The 13,667-nt window shown below is 31.9% G+C and overlaps 1 protein-coding gene across 2 annotated transcripts in view; it reads right to left on the bottom strand.

Moving 5' to 3' along the window:
• Positions 1–757: 757 nt before the first annotated feature.
• LOC139510227 (programmed cell death 6-interacting protein-like) overlaps positions 758–13,667 on the bottom strand; it is a 47,280-nt gene continuing 34,370 nt past the window's right edge. Inside the window, exons 17-19 of one of the 2 annotated variants that reach the window (XM_071296703.1) lie at positions 13,414–13,515; positions 8,951–9,001; positions 758–3,339 (exon numbers count right to left, since the gene is read on the bottom strand). In XM_071296703.1, the coding sequence (XP_071152804.1) occupies positions 3,047–3,339; positions 8,951–9,001; positions 13,414–13,515 (446 nt within the window). In that variant the 3' untranslated portion in view covers positions 758–3,046. The remainder of the gene's footprint in view (positions 3,340–8,950; positions 9,002–13,413; positions 13,516–13,667) is intronic. The other variant, XM_071296704.1, reaches the window with a different exon arrangement.

Here is a 13,667-nt window from a genome sequence, read left to right on the forward strand (position 1 = left end):
TCTAAAGGGCAACACAGGCTTGAATGCTTAAAATGTGCCTATACAAAATGTTCAGATCTAAAGGGTAACACATAGTCGTCAATACTAAACATGTGTCTATACAAAATGTCCAGATCTGAAGGGCAACACAGTCTTGAATGCTTAAAATGTGCCTATACAAAATGATCAGATCTAAAGGGCAACACAGTCTTGAATGCTTAAAATGTGCCTATACAAAATAATCAGATCTAAAGGGCAACACAGGCTTGAATGCTTAAAATATGCCTATACAAAATGTTCAGATCTAAAGGGTAACACAGTCTTCAATGCTAAACATGTGTCTATACAAAATGTCCAGATCTAAAGGGCAACACACAGTCTTTAATGCTAAACATGTGTCTATACAAAATGTCCAGATCTAAAAGGCAACACACAGTCTTTAATGCTAAACATGTGTCTATACAAAATGTCCATGATCTAAAGGGCAACACACAGTCTTTAATGCTTAACATGTGTCTATACAAAATGTCCAGATCTAAAGGGCAACAAAGTCTTCAACGCTTTATCTGTGTCCATACAAAATGTACAGATCTAAGGGAGCTACTATTTGATTTTTATGGGGGAGGGCTTAGATGAAAATTTTCGTCCTGCTCTATGAAGGGCAACACTCAATCGTCAATGCTAAACATGTGTCTACACAAAATGTACAGATATAAATCATTCAGTTTAAAATAATAGTAAAGGGACAAAGTAATAGAAATAACAATAAAATAGCTAATTTTTTCTTGTAGAAATAAGATAATTTAATGATGACAATAACATAATTTCACAATTAACAAATCAGAAAACTTGATATAATTGTGTATAAATAATCATAACCATTCTGTGTACAACAGAGTGCATACATAACAATATTCTTTTCCTGCCACACAGGTAGTTTATGTGCAGTGCACATGTGGAAAGCATAATTATAAATGATCCCAAATTTGTGTAAATCTGACATTCTTCACAATACCTGATTTATTTGCTTAAGAATACAGCTAAAAAATCATTGTTCAGTTCCACATTCAACCCAAACTCAAAACTGATTATCATGTGATGCTAAGAAAGGAAAAGGCTTTCTCTTCTAAAAATGGAATTGTTTATAATGACAGTCCAATTATTTAACAACTGACATATGTATTATCTGTTTAGTCCTGTTAGAATTAATTTCTGTCAGTCAAATAAACACACCATCAAGAAATTCAGTGTTTAGGGAGCAACCATTTAACTTCGAAGTTTTTTTATTTCTGAGTCAGAAACACAAACAAATTTATTCAGTTTTTCGACGCTATCAATCAAATTAACATTTCAATATTTAACACTTTAAGGTATGGCGGAAATCTGCATTCAAAATTTTTTCCCCAGCAGATTGGAGATCAGAATATTTTTTGGGAAAAAAACATAATCCCCCTCCCCCTTTTTAAAGTTAAATGGCCATTTCCCTATAATAGCATTGACTGTTTCTTTAGGAACCAGAAGAAATTAGTTTGTCAAACTGATTCAATTGTCCTATCACAAAATTAAACTTTGACTACACCACTAACTAACTTTGGTAGTTTTAAACGACCTTGACTGTCTGGTAAAACCTCACACAGTTGGTTACTACACCACAGTATATTTTATCAAGATCTTTTCTTATTATTATTTATTACTACTATTATTATTAATGATATATATATATGAAGAATAATTCCTTTAAAGATGCTTACTAGTTCCATAAAAACTTTTTTTGATAATAAATCTACTGAACTACATAACAGAAGGATAATTTACATTCAAAGGGCAGTAACTCTTTCTTTAAAATTTTTCTGATGCAGAAAACAAATATTCTAATGTGTATAAAGATTGAATGACAACAATATAAAGCCACCAATACCACAATAACTGCTATCAGTATATTTTGTACAGTTGGTTCTGTAAAACATCAAAATAACTTTATTGTCAAGGCAGAGAAAAACAGTTGTGACAACATTTAGTAAATAATATTTTCCAGAATTTTTCGATACAGAGCTATTTAGTTGTTCTTCTATAGAAACTTATAATTTCAATGGACTAACTTACAAATTATGCCAGCAAATATTCAAATAAAAACATGAAGTAGCATGTGTCAAATCAAATCCACTGAAATACTAAAGATAAAGATGGAGAAAAAGTTCATAGCAATTCTATTTAAAAATTGATTGATTTATTGCTTAAACTCTAACTAAATATATATCATGTCTATTTAAGATGGTATTTAGTGATGGCTATTAATAGCATGCCTGATCCTTTGAAACTATGTTTACCTAAAAAATTAAGAATATTTCAAAGATGGTCAAAACATGGCATTTAGCACGGAATTCCATATAGCATAATTCTTATCTTCAACTAATAGCTATTTTATCTTAAAACAATATAGTTTGAAAGTAATGTTATTTGTTAGTTAATAATTTGTTTGTTGTGACACTACAATAACAAACTTAAATGGCAAAACAAAATCATTCTTTTGCCCTACTCTTCATGGTAACCAATAGTATGATACAATTAATTTTTAGAAGGTTTGGGATTCATTTTTCCACATAATAAATGTAATTCATTTTTCACATAACTTTCAAATCATATTCAATGACAGATTCACAACGATTCTCACAAAGTAATAACTGCTGACATTGTTTTTTTTGGTTTTTAATCATGAGAAAAAATACCTAGCCTTTGAAAAACAAAAACAAAACAGCCTTTATGCACTATATAGCTTACAATGCTAGAAAAACATCAATGACAAAAATAGAGAAACCAGGGCCTCTGGATTCTTTTTTTTAATGCATCTAAGATTTTTTTTAAAAGCAACTGTATGCACTGAAATAAACCAATAAATTGATACTTTTAATTACTTCCATTAAATAACAGAACTATACACTGACTATGCATATGAACCAATATATTAACGTAACAACAAGGTCTAACAATGTGTGGTTTATACCAAACCATACAAAATCACCATGAAAAAACGGAATATAAAAATCACTGCTATTTATATATAAAATTGTTAACGCCACTGTGGTTGTTGTGGATAGGGAGGATTTTGGTACTGTGGCTGTTGTTGCCCTGGATATGGCTGCTGTTGGCCAGGATATGGTTGTTGTCCAGGATACTGCATCGGTTGTTGCCCTGAATACGGCTGTTGTCCTGGATATGGTTGCTGTTGTCCAGGATAAGGTGGTTGCTGTTGTCCTGGGTAAGGTTGCATGTATGGGTTATATGCATTAAACCCTGACGGCATGGCCGGCATAGACATACTCGTTGGATATGGTGACTGTTGTCCCCAGGCACCAGGTTGTCCTACAAAGAAAGATAAGAAATAAAATTGTGATAAGTCTTAATCATGTGGCATAACAAAACATAAGGAATAAACATATTTCAGGTCGGCACAATCCAGACTTAGGAAATATCATTTGATTAGAATAAACTATGTAATTTTATAATTGGTATATATACATGTTGTCTAGTTCTAGTTAAATTTTATTCTGGGTTTGCATTCAGATAAGATTTTTTTGTTAATTTTCATCAGCAATGACAATCTTAACCTACTTTTAAATATCTAACCTATCGGTACAAACTTGGCTTATGCATTCATTACAAAGATTGTATTTGTATTTGTAAGTTATCAAATGTCAACAGGTGCAGATGTCAGTTTGAACCCTGTATATCACCACAATAATATTGTTGAAATGTTCCAGAAATTAATGTGACATTAAAGAATTAAAAATCAAGCGATAATTTAGACTAATAATATTTACTTTAAAATATTCAAATAATATAATATTGTAAGAATGCTGAAGTTTCACAACTACAAATGTATGCATTAAATTCTTAAATTTAAGAAAATAAAAAAAAGAATGCTGTTTTTTTGTGTACAAACTTCTCATTCATAATTTTAATCTCTGGTGATTGCTGAAGGGAAAGGTAAGGGTAACAATTTACACATGATGATGAAGCCACAGATGACAATAAAAGGTAGTGCTAAATATAAGCATGTGGTGCATATTTGATATTGTACTCACTTCTATTGCCTTCTTTTTGTTTTCCTGTATTTTGCGGTGTATATTTAGTAAATTTATGTACTTTTTTTTATTTCTAAAACTGTGTATCAGTTTTTTTTGTTGTAAGTATGCTTTAATAGTTTATTAGAGTTTTTTTTCAATAATGCTAGTATGCTTTCAAGATTTTTGTGTTATCAATATATTAATATTGAAATTTTTGTATAATATATCATACAGTATTTACATGATCATTTAATTTTGCATTTCATACCTTTGGCTAAGAGCATACCTAATGAGAAATAATCTAGGAAAAGGTTTACAATTCAATCACACAGGATTTGTTCCACTTTGTTTGAAATCTTTTCGGTAAAACATGTAGCATTTAAATATTAGGTAAAATGAGAATGTTTTTTTTTATACCAGATATAATAACTGCTTCAAACATATTTCACTTAATTGTGAACTAAATTATTTTTTTAACACAATAAAAGTCAGGTACTTAGCTTACCTGAAACTCTGACGGAGATCCAATTTGGAGTTCGAATGAATATCAGTTATTCTGTTGCAATAGATGCTTTTTACACAGTGTAGATACTATTCTGTACGCTATCCGGAAGTCGCGATTTTCGAAGCGAGAACTTTTTGGATAGTATGTGAAATTTGATGGATATACTGAATTTAACGGTAAGTGGATCATCTGTACATTGCTGAATGATTAATTCAGCTGACATCGATATTCTCAAATGGTTTAGAATTAAATTTAGCACATTCATTATTCGTATCTCTGTCTTAATCAATAGATTTTCAAGTGCATCACTAAGGACAATCAGTCTGTGAACCTAAAAACAATCTTTTTACCCTCTTAGTGTACAAATTAACGTAAATACCAGACTTAATTAACTAAATGAAATATATTTCAAGTGGTGGTAAAAGTTTCAACCAGATCTTTGAAGCCAGAAATAAGAAAATAACACTTGTTTGAATTTCTCACTGTACGATCAGTCTCGCTTGTATATTTTGAAACTGTATGATCAGTCGTTATTTCACTGTATTCTAGTAGTGATTTCAAAGTTATTTACGATACATTTAGAAGATGTCATTTTTCTAAATAACACAAATATATTTCAATAAATTCACATCCTGAAAACTTATATGAAACATGTTTAGCTTAATAGGGTGTACTCGACTTACTACATTCAGTATAAGGATGTTAAATGTTGTTAAAATCTTTATATTTCACTGTATTCTAGTAGTGGTTTCAAAGTTATTTACGATACATTTAGAAGGTGTCATTTTTCGAAATAACACAAATATATTTCAATAAATTAACATCCTGAAAAAAACTTATATGAAACATTGAAGGCCGTACTTTAACCTATAATGGTTTAATTTTTAAATTGTTATTTGGATGGAGAGTTGTCTCATTGGCACTCACACCACATCTTGCTATATCTATTAGCTTAATAGGGTGTACTCGACTTACTAAATGTTGTTAAAACAAGAGGAAGGTTTGTTGTATGTATAAGTTTCAGAATTGTCCTCCGTTATACTTAAAATTGTACAAACGCACAGATTTAATTGTAATACAAAAATGCATGTATTTACACACATTCGAGGCCGTACTGTAGTCTATAATTGATCACAGTTACTTCACTTTGTTTTGGGAGTAGAGCTATTTCTGTGACACCCAATTGTACAACACTGCGGGGGTTTATAATGATAATGAAGTCCGTCTTTCCGTTCGTTCGTTGGACAGTTATACTATGTTTGGCCGGTTTTGTAAGTGCATCTCCTCATTTACCACTTAATATACAATGGGGTTTCCAGCCATTTTTAAATGGAGAGAGGGTCCAATCCAGGAGAAAAGGGGATTCCAAATATATGTTCCCATACAAATGCATTGATAGTTAAAAAGGGTTTCAATCCGCCGGATCGCCTTTTTTTTTATCCGTCACTGATATGACTTAATTAATCTTTCCCGGCTTCCTTATCATAAATTATAATGACTGTATTGTGCACCGTCTATTTCGAATTAAAGTAAACATCTTTTATGGGGGTTCTTTGTATAAGATACGGACTATGCATTATATGGGGCACCTATCAGGTTTTTCCAACACCACCTCCTAAACCAATTATAAAAGTTCTGAACTGAATTGCTCCATTTTTAATCAATTAATGCAAATATGCACCTTCTATTTCTATTTTTTGGTGAACATATTTTTCATGTTTTTATATCTCAAATACGGACTTTGCCATAGTTTTATATTGGGCGTATCTATTTTATATCCACAAATTCCTTCAGACACTTAACTTTGTGACTCTTTTTTAGATTCTTTATCATTTAATTCAATTGTGCACCTCTTATTTTCATTTTTTTTTTAGAAAACTCACTGTTTTCTCCTTCCGTGATAAGGGCTTTTCCACTACCTTATTGGGTGGTACCCATTCACTATACGCAACTTTCCTAAACTTACCTTTTATTAATAAAACTTTCTCAGATTCTTTATCAAATGATGCCACTCTGCACCTATATTTTAGTTGGTTTTTTTTGGGGGGGAGGGGGGGTATTTTTTCCAAAACATGGACTTCAGAAGCGGCGGGAGAATACTTTCGTTAATTCTTTTCTCAATACCTCAAGTTTTTAAACAAATCACTGCATGTTGTATTGAGTTGTAAATACTTAAATTTACATATATTACTTCAAAAAGAAGATGAAATATTATTGCCAATTGATTGCCAATTTAATTATACAACTTTCCCTCCGCGTCTCAAATGTTCCCTGAATAAAATAATTCACATGAGACAAACCAACGACCATAAATTATATACAGCGAGGTAATACGTATTTGTTAGATCTAACCCACACACACACACACACCAACACAAACACCGATACACACCAACAACCCTTTTAACCCTGCACAATTGAAATATGAAAAAAAAACAAAAACGTTTAAATCCCTTTTAAATAAGCTGTACTCGCCAGACCGATAAAATGCCAAACTTAAAGCAAACAACATCGAACAAAAATGAGGACAAAATCACAAATATTCAAAACGACAACGCAGTGAAGCAGTGATATAACTTAGGAAGCTACCATTTGATTTTTAGGGGGGGGGGGGGGGGGGGGCTAGGATGAAAAATTGTGTCCTGCTTTTTTTTTATTTGTAATCTCTATCCTGCCTTTTTATTTTTCAGTCTATTCGGTCCTGCCTTTTTTTCTTAGCTTATCCTGACTTTTTTTACAACAAATGTCATCCTGCCTTTTTTTTTTTCCAAGTTACTCATCCTGCCTTTTTTTTTACGACCATTGATTGACGACCTAAATTATCCCATTGACTGGGACAGATTAGGTGAACGTTTGTTGGTAACAATCACTGCTCACTATGTACTTGTTAAAGACACTGAATCTGTGGGGTCACATAAGGTTCTCAACACCTAAATAAAGTAATTCGAAAAACTAATCCGGAATAATACGATGTGTTGATTTATATCAATAATATAAATCAAAACATAAAGGTTATTCCTGAATAATTTTTCGAATTATTTTATTATTAAAGGCGTTAAGAACCTATGGTGACCCCACAGTTTAAATTATATAATAAGTAAGAAGTGAGCAATGGTCGTTACCGACAAACGTTCACTTGATCTGTCCCAGTCAATGGGATAATTTAGGTCGTCAATCAATGGCCAGGACCACACTGTTTTGAATATGATTCTATATTGATTTGAATTTAACATGTTCATTTCATTAACAATTTTCAAATAACAAAGTCAGTAGATATTAACAATGTGCCTCCTTTTCACCCCATCCCAAAGTTTTTCTCAGGGTCGACTAATATCAACTTTTAACCTGAATGTTTCGGCGGACGGTGTAAATAGTCTTTTAAAATGTTATAGCTAAAAAGATAACTGCAACTATACACTATTACAAAGTCCACAAGCAAATCAAGTATTGCTTTTTAGGCGTTTTATTTTAAACAAGACTGACGGAACAAAAATACAATTATTTTTCAGTCTACAAAAATCATCATATCTATATTTATATTGTCTGATGAACGATTTTACACTTTAAAGTTCCCTGGACAGTTCATAATATCATATAAATACGTAGATACCTTCAAATTGCCTTTGTTTTTTCTTCAAAATCACGACTGGTCATACAGTAAAAAAATTTGAAATCGCTACTAGAATACAGTCAGTTATGGACTGATCGTACAGTAATTTATTTTGGTATCCTCAAGGAAAACATATTTTTTATGGGAAATACGAATGTTCTACTTAAATACGAAACGAATATTGAAACAGTATATATTGAACTTTAAACTGATGCAAATATTTGCAATAAAAGGTTATTTGTTTTGTACTACGAGAGCAAAATTGTCCATCGATTTCACTTTTTTCTATGAAGTTGGTATGATGCACACGTATATTTTATATTCTACTGCATGTTTTTGTTAAAGTTACACATATTTATGATGCTTTACATACCTTGAAGATGTTCAAAGCACTTTATAGATATAGGTGTAAACAAATGATGAGAAAAGTCACCGTAGGCAAAACCGTCCTGTTAGCCAGTTGGTAGTCATCGCTTCGAAAATCGCGACTTCCGGATAGCGTACAGAATAGTATCTACACTGTGTTTTACAGTACTCTTTAAAATTTCATCCATTTGAAGAAAATGTTGAAATAGTTCTAAAATCTATGTTTTTTTATGAACTAAACACTGTAATTTAGCTAGTTTTAAAGCTAACATAAGAAAATGCCTGTACCAAGTCAGGAATATGACAGTAGTCTGTTGTTATCCCTTCTCTTGATGTGTTTGAGCTTTTGATTTTGCCATTTGAGTAGGGACTTTTTTGTTTTGAATTTTTGAGTTCAGTATTTTTGTGATTCTACTTTTTACTTACCATAGCTCTGTTGTGGTGGTTGCTGTTCGTGTTGGGGAGGAGGAGCATTGGCTACAAAATAAACAAAATATGTAAAATCTTAATATATTGATCAAAATGTGAAATAATAAACTTTTCTTATAGCATTACTCTTCAATGGTAACAGCTACCACTTTGACTTTTTTCTAAGATAATCAAAAACTAAGTCTTCTTTTTGGTCTTTTTTGGATAGTTGTCTCATTGGCAATCATACCACATCTTCTTTTTTATAAGTCTTCTACAAATTAACTATTTTTAGAAGGCTACAAATTAACTATTTGGAGAAGGTCCTATAACAACAACATAATTTATTGAGATCGACATGTTTAGGTTGCTCTGCCACTGTCTCCAGAATAATAAACAATACATAAAATCATGCTTATGTACAAAATCAGGTTAAGAAAATTAAAAAATCACAATTAACTATTTATTATGAAAGTAAATGATTTTAACAATTCTGGCATAACTCAATATAATTACTGCAGTCACACTAATGATTTTAACAATTCTGGCATAACTCAATATAATTACTGCAGTCACACTAATGAAATCAATAATGAACATTATTTAAAAAAAAAAAAGTATATCAAAGTAGAGGATTAATTACATTGAATTTATTTAATATGTTAGTGTTAATGTGCATCCCTATTCTACTTAGTGTCATTACTATTCTTATATACAACAATAACACTGTTTTTATGTATGTGTTTCTATCTGTTTATTTTCTATATATGTGTTACTCATTTGTTTATTTTGAGTCTTTTCTTGTTTCTTAGCACATTTCTTACTCTTTTTTTTTTATGATCTGGGTGTGTGCTTTTAAAGATTTAGACAGTAATTCCTTAAAGTTCAGATGGGTTTATTGTAGGCCATCCTGAACCGAAGGCTACAAGTTTCCTAGTGTTGTGAAAAATTCTGACCCAAGACGTGTTATTTATGCTTTTCCTATTTTATTACCAAGCATACAATTTGCTTTACTCATAAGGCTCATATTTCTTCATTTATGATATCAGTAAATGTAACTTATCATCACATTTTTACTTATTTTAAGCAACAAAATGGATGCTAAAAGTGAAGCAGAACTTTCAAGAGCACACAGGTTTAATCCCAGTTTTTTGTAGGTTTTTGTTGCTCAGTCATTTAACTTTCAGTGTAATGTCTTGTCGATTCAACTTTCAGTGTAATGTCTTGTCGATTCAACTTTCAGTGTAATGTCTTGTCGATTCAACTTTCAGTTTAATGTCGATTCAACTTTCAGTGTAATGTCTTGTCGATTCAACTTTCAGTGTAATGTCTTGTCGATTCAACTTTCAGTTTAATGTCGATTCAACTTTCAGTGTAATGTCTTGTCGATTCAACTTTCAGTGTAATGTCTTGTTGATTCATGTTGTTAGGTCGTTCTTCTTTTGGTATTTTTTTCAATCTATTGTGTTTTCCAGAACCAGTATTAGTATGGATAAGATCATTAACCTTATAGCAGAATCATACTATCCAATGTACTTCTCTTTTAGTGCCATTCTTTTTTACAGTTTTTTTTTTTTTTTTTACCTGTATGTGACTCATTATTTATTTTTTTTTGGCGCTTCTACCATATTAGTTTAAAATTCAAGTTTGTCTTCTTATAGCAAATCTTACATGTATGTATGATTAGACAAAAAATAATTTGTTTCAGAGGATGATAAAGACTTAAACTATGATATAAAATTTGCCAGGATGTTTACACAAAAAAGGTGCTCCACAGGGCACAGCATTATATGAATGCAGTGGTCAAACCCTGAACAGTTGGGGCAAATTTGGTCACAATATTCAAGCTTGATACTGTCTGAATTTGAATTGTGATCAAATTTTTTACATAATATAGGTTTTTGTCACAATATAAATGTGGTCAAAGATCTAACAAATCTATTCCACAATACTGATTTCTTCTTTTAACTTTAGAAAACAAGCAGTGTAAGGGAGGTAATCAAGTAATCAAACATATATATAACAGTATTCTTTAAATTTTGATTGCATTACCTCCCTTACACGGCTTTTAAATTGTCTAAATTGTCCTTTAAACAGAAAAACCTGTTTTCCCCCTGTTTTGCCGCTAATTGCTTAATGATTAGAGCCATAACCCCAATAACCATCCCTTTGTTGTATGGAAACTTGTGGTATAACTTCATGGAGATTTATACACTTATACACAAGTTATTGACTGATAACTACAAAAATGCTTATTTGGGCCCCTTTTTTGGCCCCTCACTTTTAGAAACCCCCTCCCATATTGGAGCAAGAACCCAAAAACTCAATTCCAGCCTTTCCTTTGAAGTAAGAAACCTTGTAGCATAATTTCAGAGATAATTTCAGAGAGATTCATTCACTTAAACCCAAGTTATTGCCTGTAATCAAGAAAAATGCTTCTTTTCGGCCCCTAATTCCTAAATGTTCAGGGATATTAACCCCAAACTAAATCAAAGCCTTCCCTTTGTTATATGGAACCTTGTGGTACAATGTCAGAGAGATACATACAGTTATACATAAGTTATTGTCCCGAAACTACAAAAATGCTTGTTTTTGGCCCCTTTTTGGCCCTCAATTCCTAGACTGTTTGCCCCATAACCCTTACAATAAATTTCAACCTTCTACTTTATATTTTGAACATTGTAGTACAATATCAGAGCAATTGAAACACTTATTGTCCTGAAACTAGATAAATACTTGTTTTGGGCTTCTAATTTCTAAATTGTTGGGACCATAACCCCCAAAATCAATCCCAACCTTCCTTTTGTGATTACAAACATTGTGTTAAAAGTTTATTGATTTCTATTTACTTATACTAAGAGATATTAGTCTCAGCTGAAAACAAGTTTAGCAGGTTAATCCAGAAAGTGTTTGTTTTTTCTATCAAACAATGATATGGTAAACATTATAAATGATTACTTTTATTAATATACACTAGTAAATAAGCCTCTACATCAACTTTTCTTCATTTGGAAGTTTACACCAACTTTAACATGAATTTCTTGTGGAATGAAATTGAAAAAGTGTTTATTGAAATCAATAAAATTGAAAATGGAAATGGGGAATGTGTCAAAGAGACAACAACCCGACCATAGAAAAAACAACAGCAGAAGGTCACCAACAGGTCTTCAATGTAGCGAGAAATTCCCACACCCAGAGGCGTCCCTCAGCTGACCCCTAAACAAATATATACATAACAAGCATGTCTAGCTTTAATTATTCATCTGAACATTTTTTTTAAATCAAAAAGTGTTTTTTTTGTGTTCTTTATATACCAAATACAATAATCAAATCATGATTTTAATTTCTTAACCAGATGCTCCGCAGGGCGCAGCTTTATACGACCGCAGAGGTTGAACCCTGAACGGTTGGGGCAAGTATGGACACATCATTCAAGCTGGATTCAGCTCTAAATTTGGATTGTGATTAAATAGTTGACACAGCATAGGTTTCTCACACAGAATGAATGTGGTCTAATGAACTTAAAATACTTTTTTGGCATATCAAAGAACCCCAATTTTTCAATTTTTGATGAAATCAAACAAAGTTTAATTTGGACCCGATTTGGACCAACTTGAAAACTGGGCCAATAATAAAAAATCTTAGTATATTTTTAGATTCAGCATATCAAAGAACCCCAAGGATTCAATTTTTGTCAAAATCAAACTAAAGTTCATAGATTTCTATTTACTTAAACTAAAGTTATGGTGCGAAAACCAAGAATAATGCTTACTTGGGCCCCTTTTTGGCCCCTAATTCCTAAACTGTTCAGACCTTAACTCCCAAAATCGATACCAACCTTCCTTTTGTGGTCATAAACCTTGTGTTTAAATTTCATTGATTTCTAGAATAATGCTTAATTGGGCCCTTTTTTGGCCCCTAATTCCTAAACTGTTAGAACCAAAACTCCCAAAATCAATCCCAACCTTCCTTTTGTGGTAATAAACCTTGTGTTAAAATTTCATAGATTTCTATTCACTTTTACTAAAGTTAGAGTACGAAAACTAAAAGTATTCGGACGACGACGATGACGACGACGCCTACGACGCCGCCGCCGCCAACGTGATAGCAATATACGACAAAAATTAAAATTTTTGCGGTCGTATAAAAAACGCAATATGTATTCATTTAAAATTTAAGACTTGATTCATTTCATTTGTGAGATTATATGACTGGACTGAGGAAAAGTTGTACATCTCTGGATACTTGACTTAATGGTTTTTCCCATTTCTGTAGACAAGGAAATGTGTTTTTATTTAACAATGAAATTTGTGAATAATCTATACCCAAGACCTCCAAGAAAAGTATTATTAATTATGATCATAAATCAACTCTACCCTGCAGAAATAAAAATAAATTTTCTGGATTTTTTCTTCATGTGATTGACAATTGTCTGTGAACATAACTGATCAGTTCATTCAAACTTGGAAAAGAAAACTAACCCTGTGGCTGATTTGGTGGGGCATAGCCGGGTGCTGGTCCTGGTGCAGAAGTATAAGATGGAGGAGGTGGCCTCGGTGGTGGAACTCTACTCTGTGTGGACTCTATACAACACCAATGCAAATAAAGAAGGTTACAAAGCTGTGTACACAAAACTACAGAAAATATAAGTGTACCACATTTCTGATAGTGCAAGAGTAAAACAGTGAAAAAAACACATTACCATAGTTGAATGATTAAAATGATAAAACAATAC

The sequence above is a fragment of the Mytilus edulis genome, chromosome 2, assembly GCF_963676685.1.
Source record: "Mytilus edulis chromosome 2, xbMytEdul2.2, whole genome shotgun sequence".
Classification (NCBI taxonomy): Eukaryota; Metazoa; Mollusca; class Bivalvia; order Mytilida; family Mytilidae; genus Mytilus; species Mytilus edulis.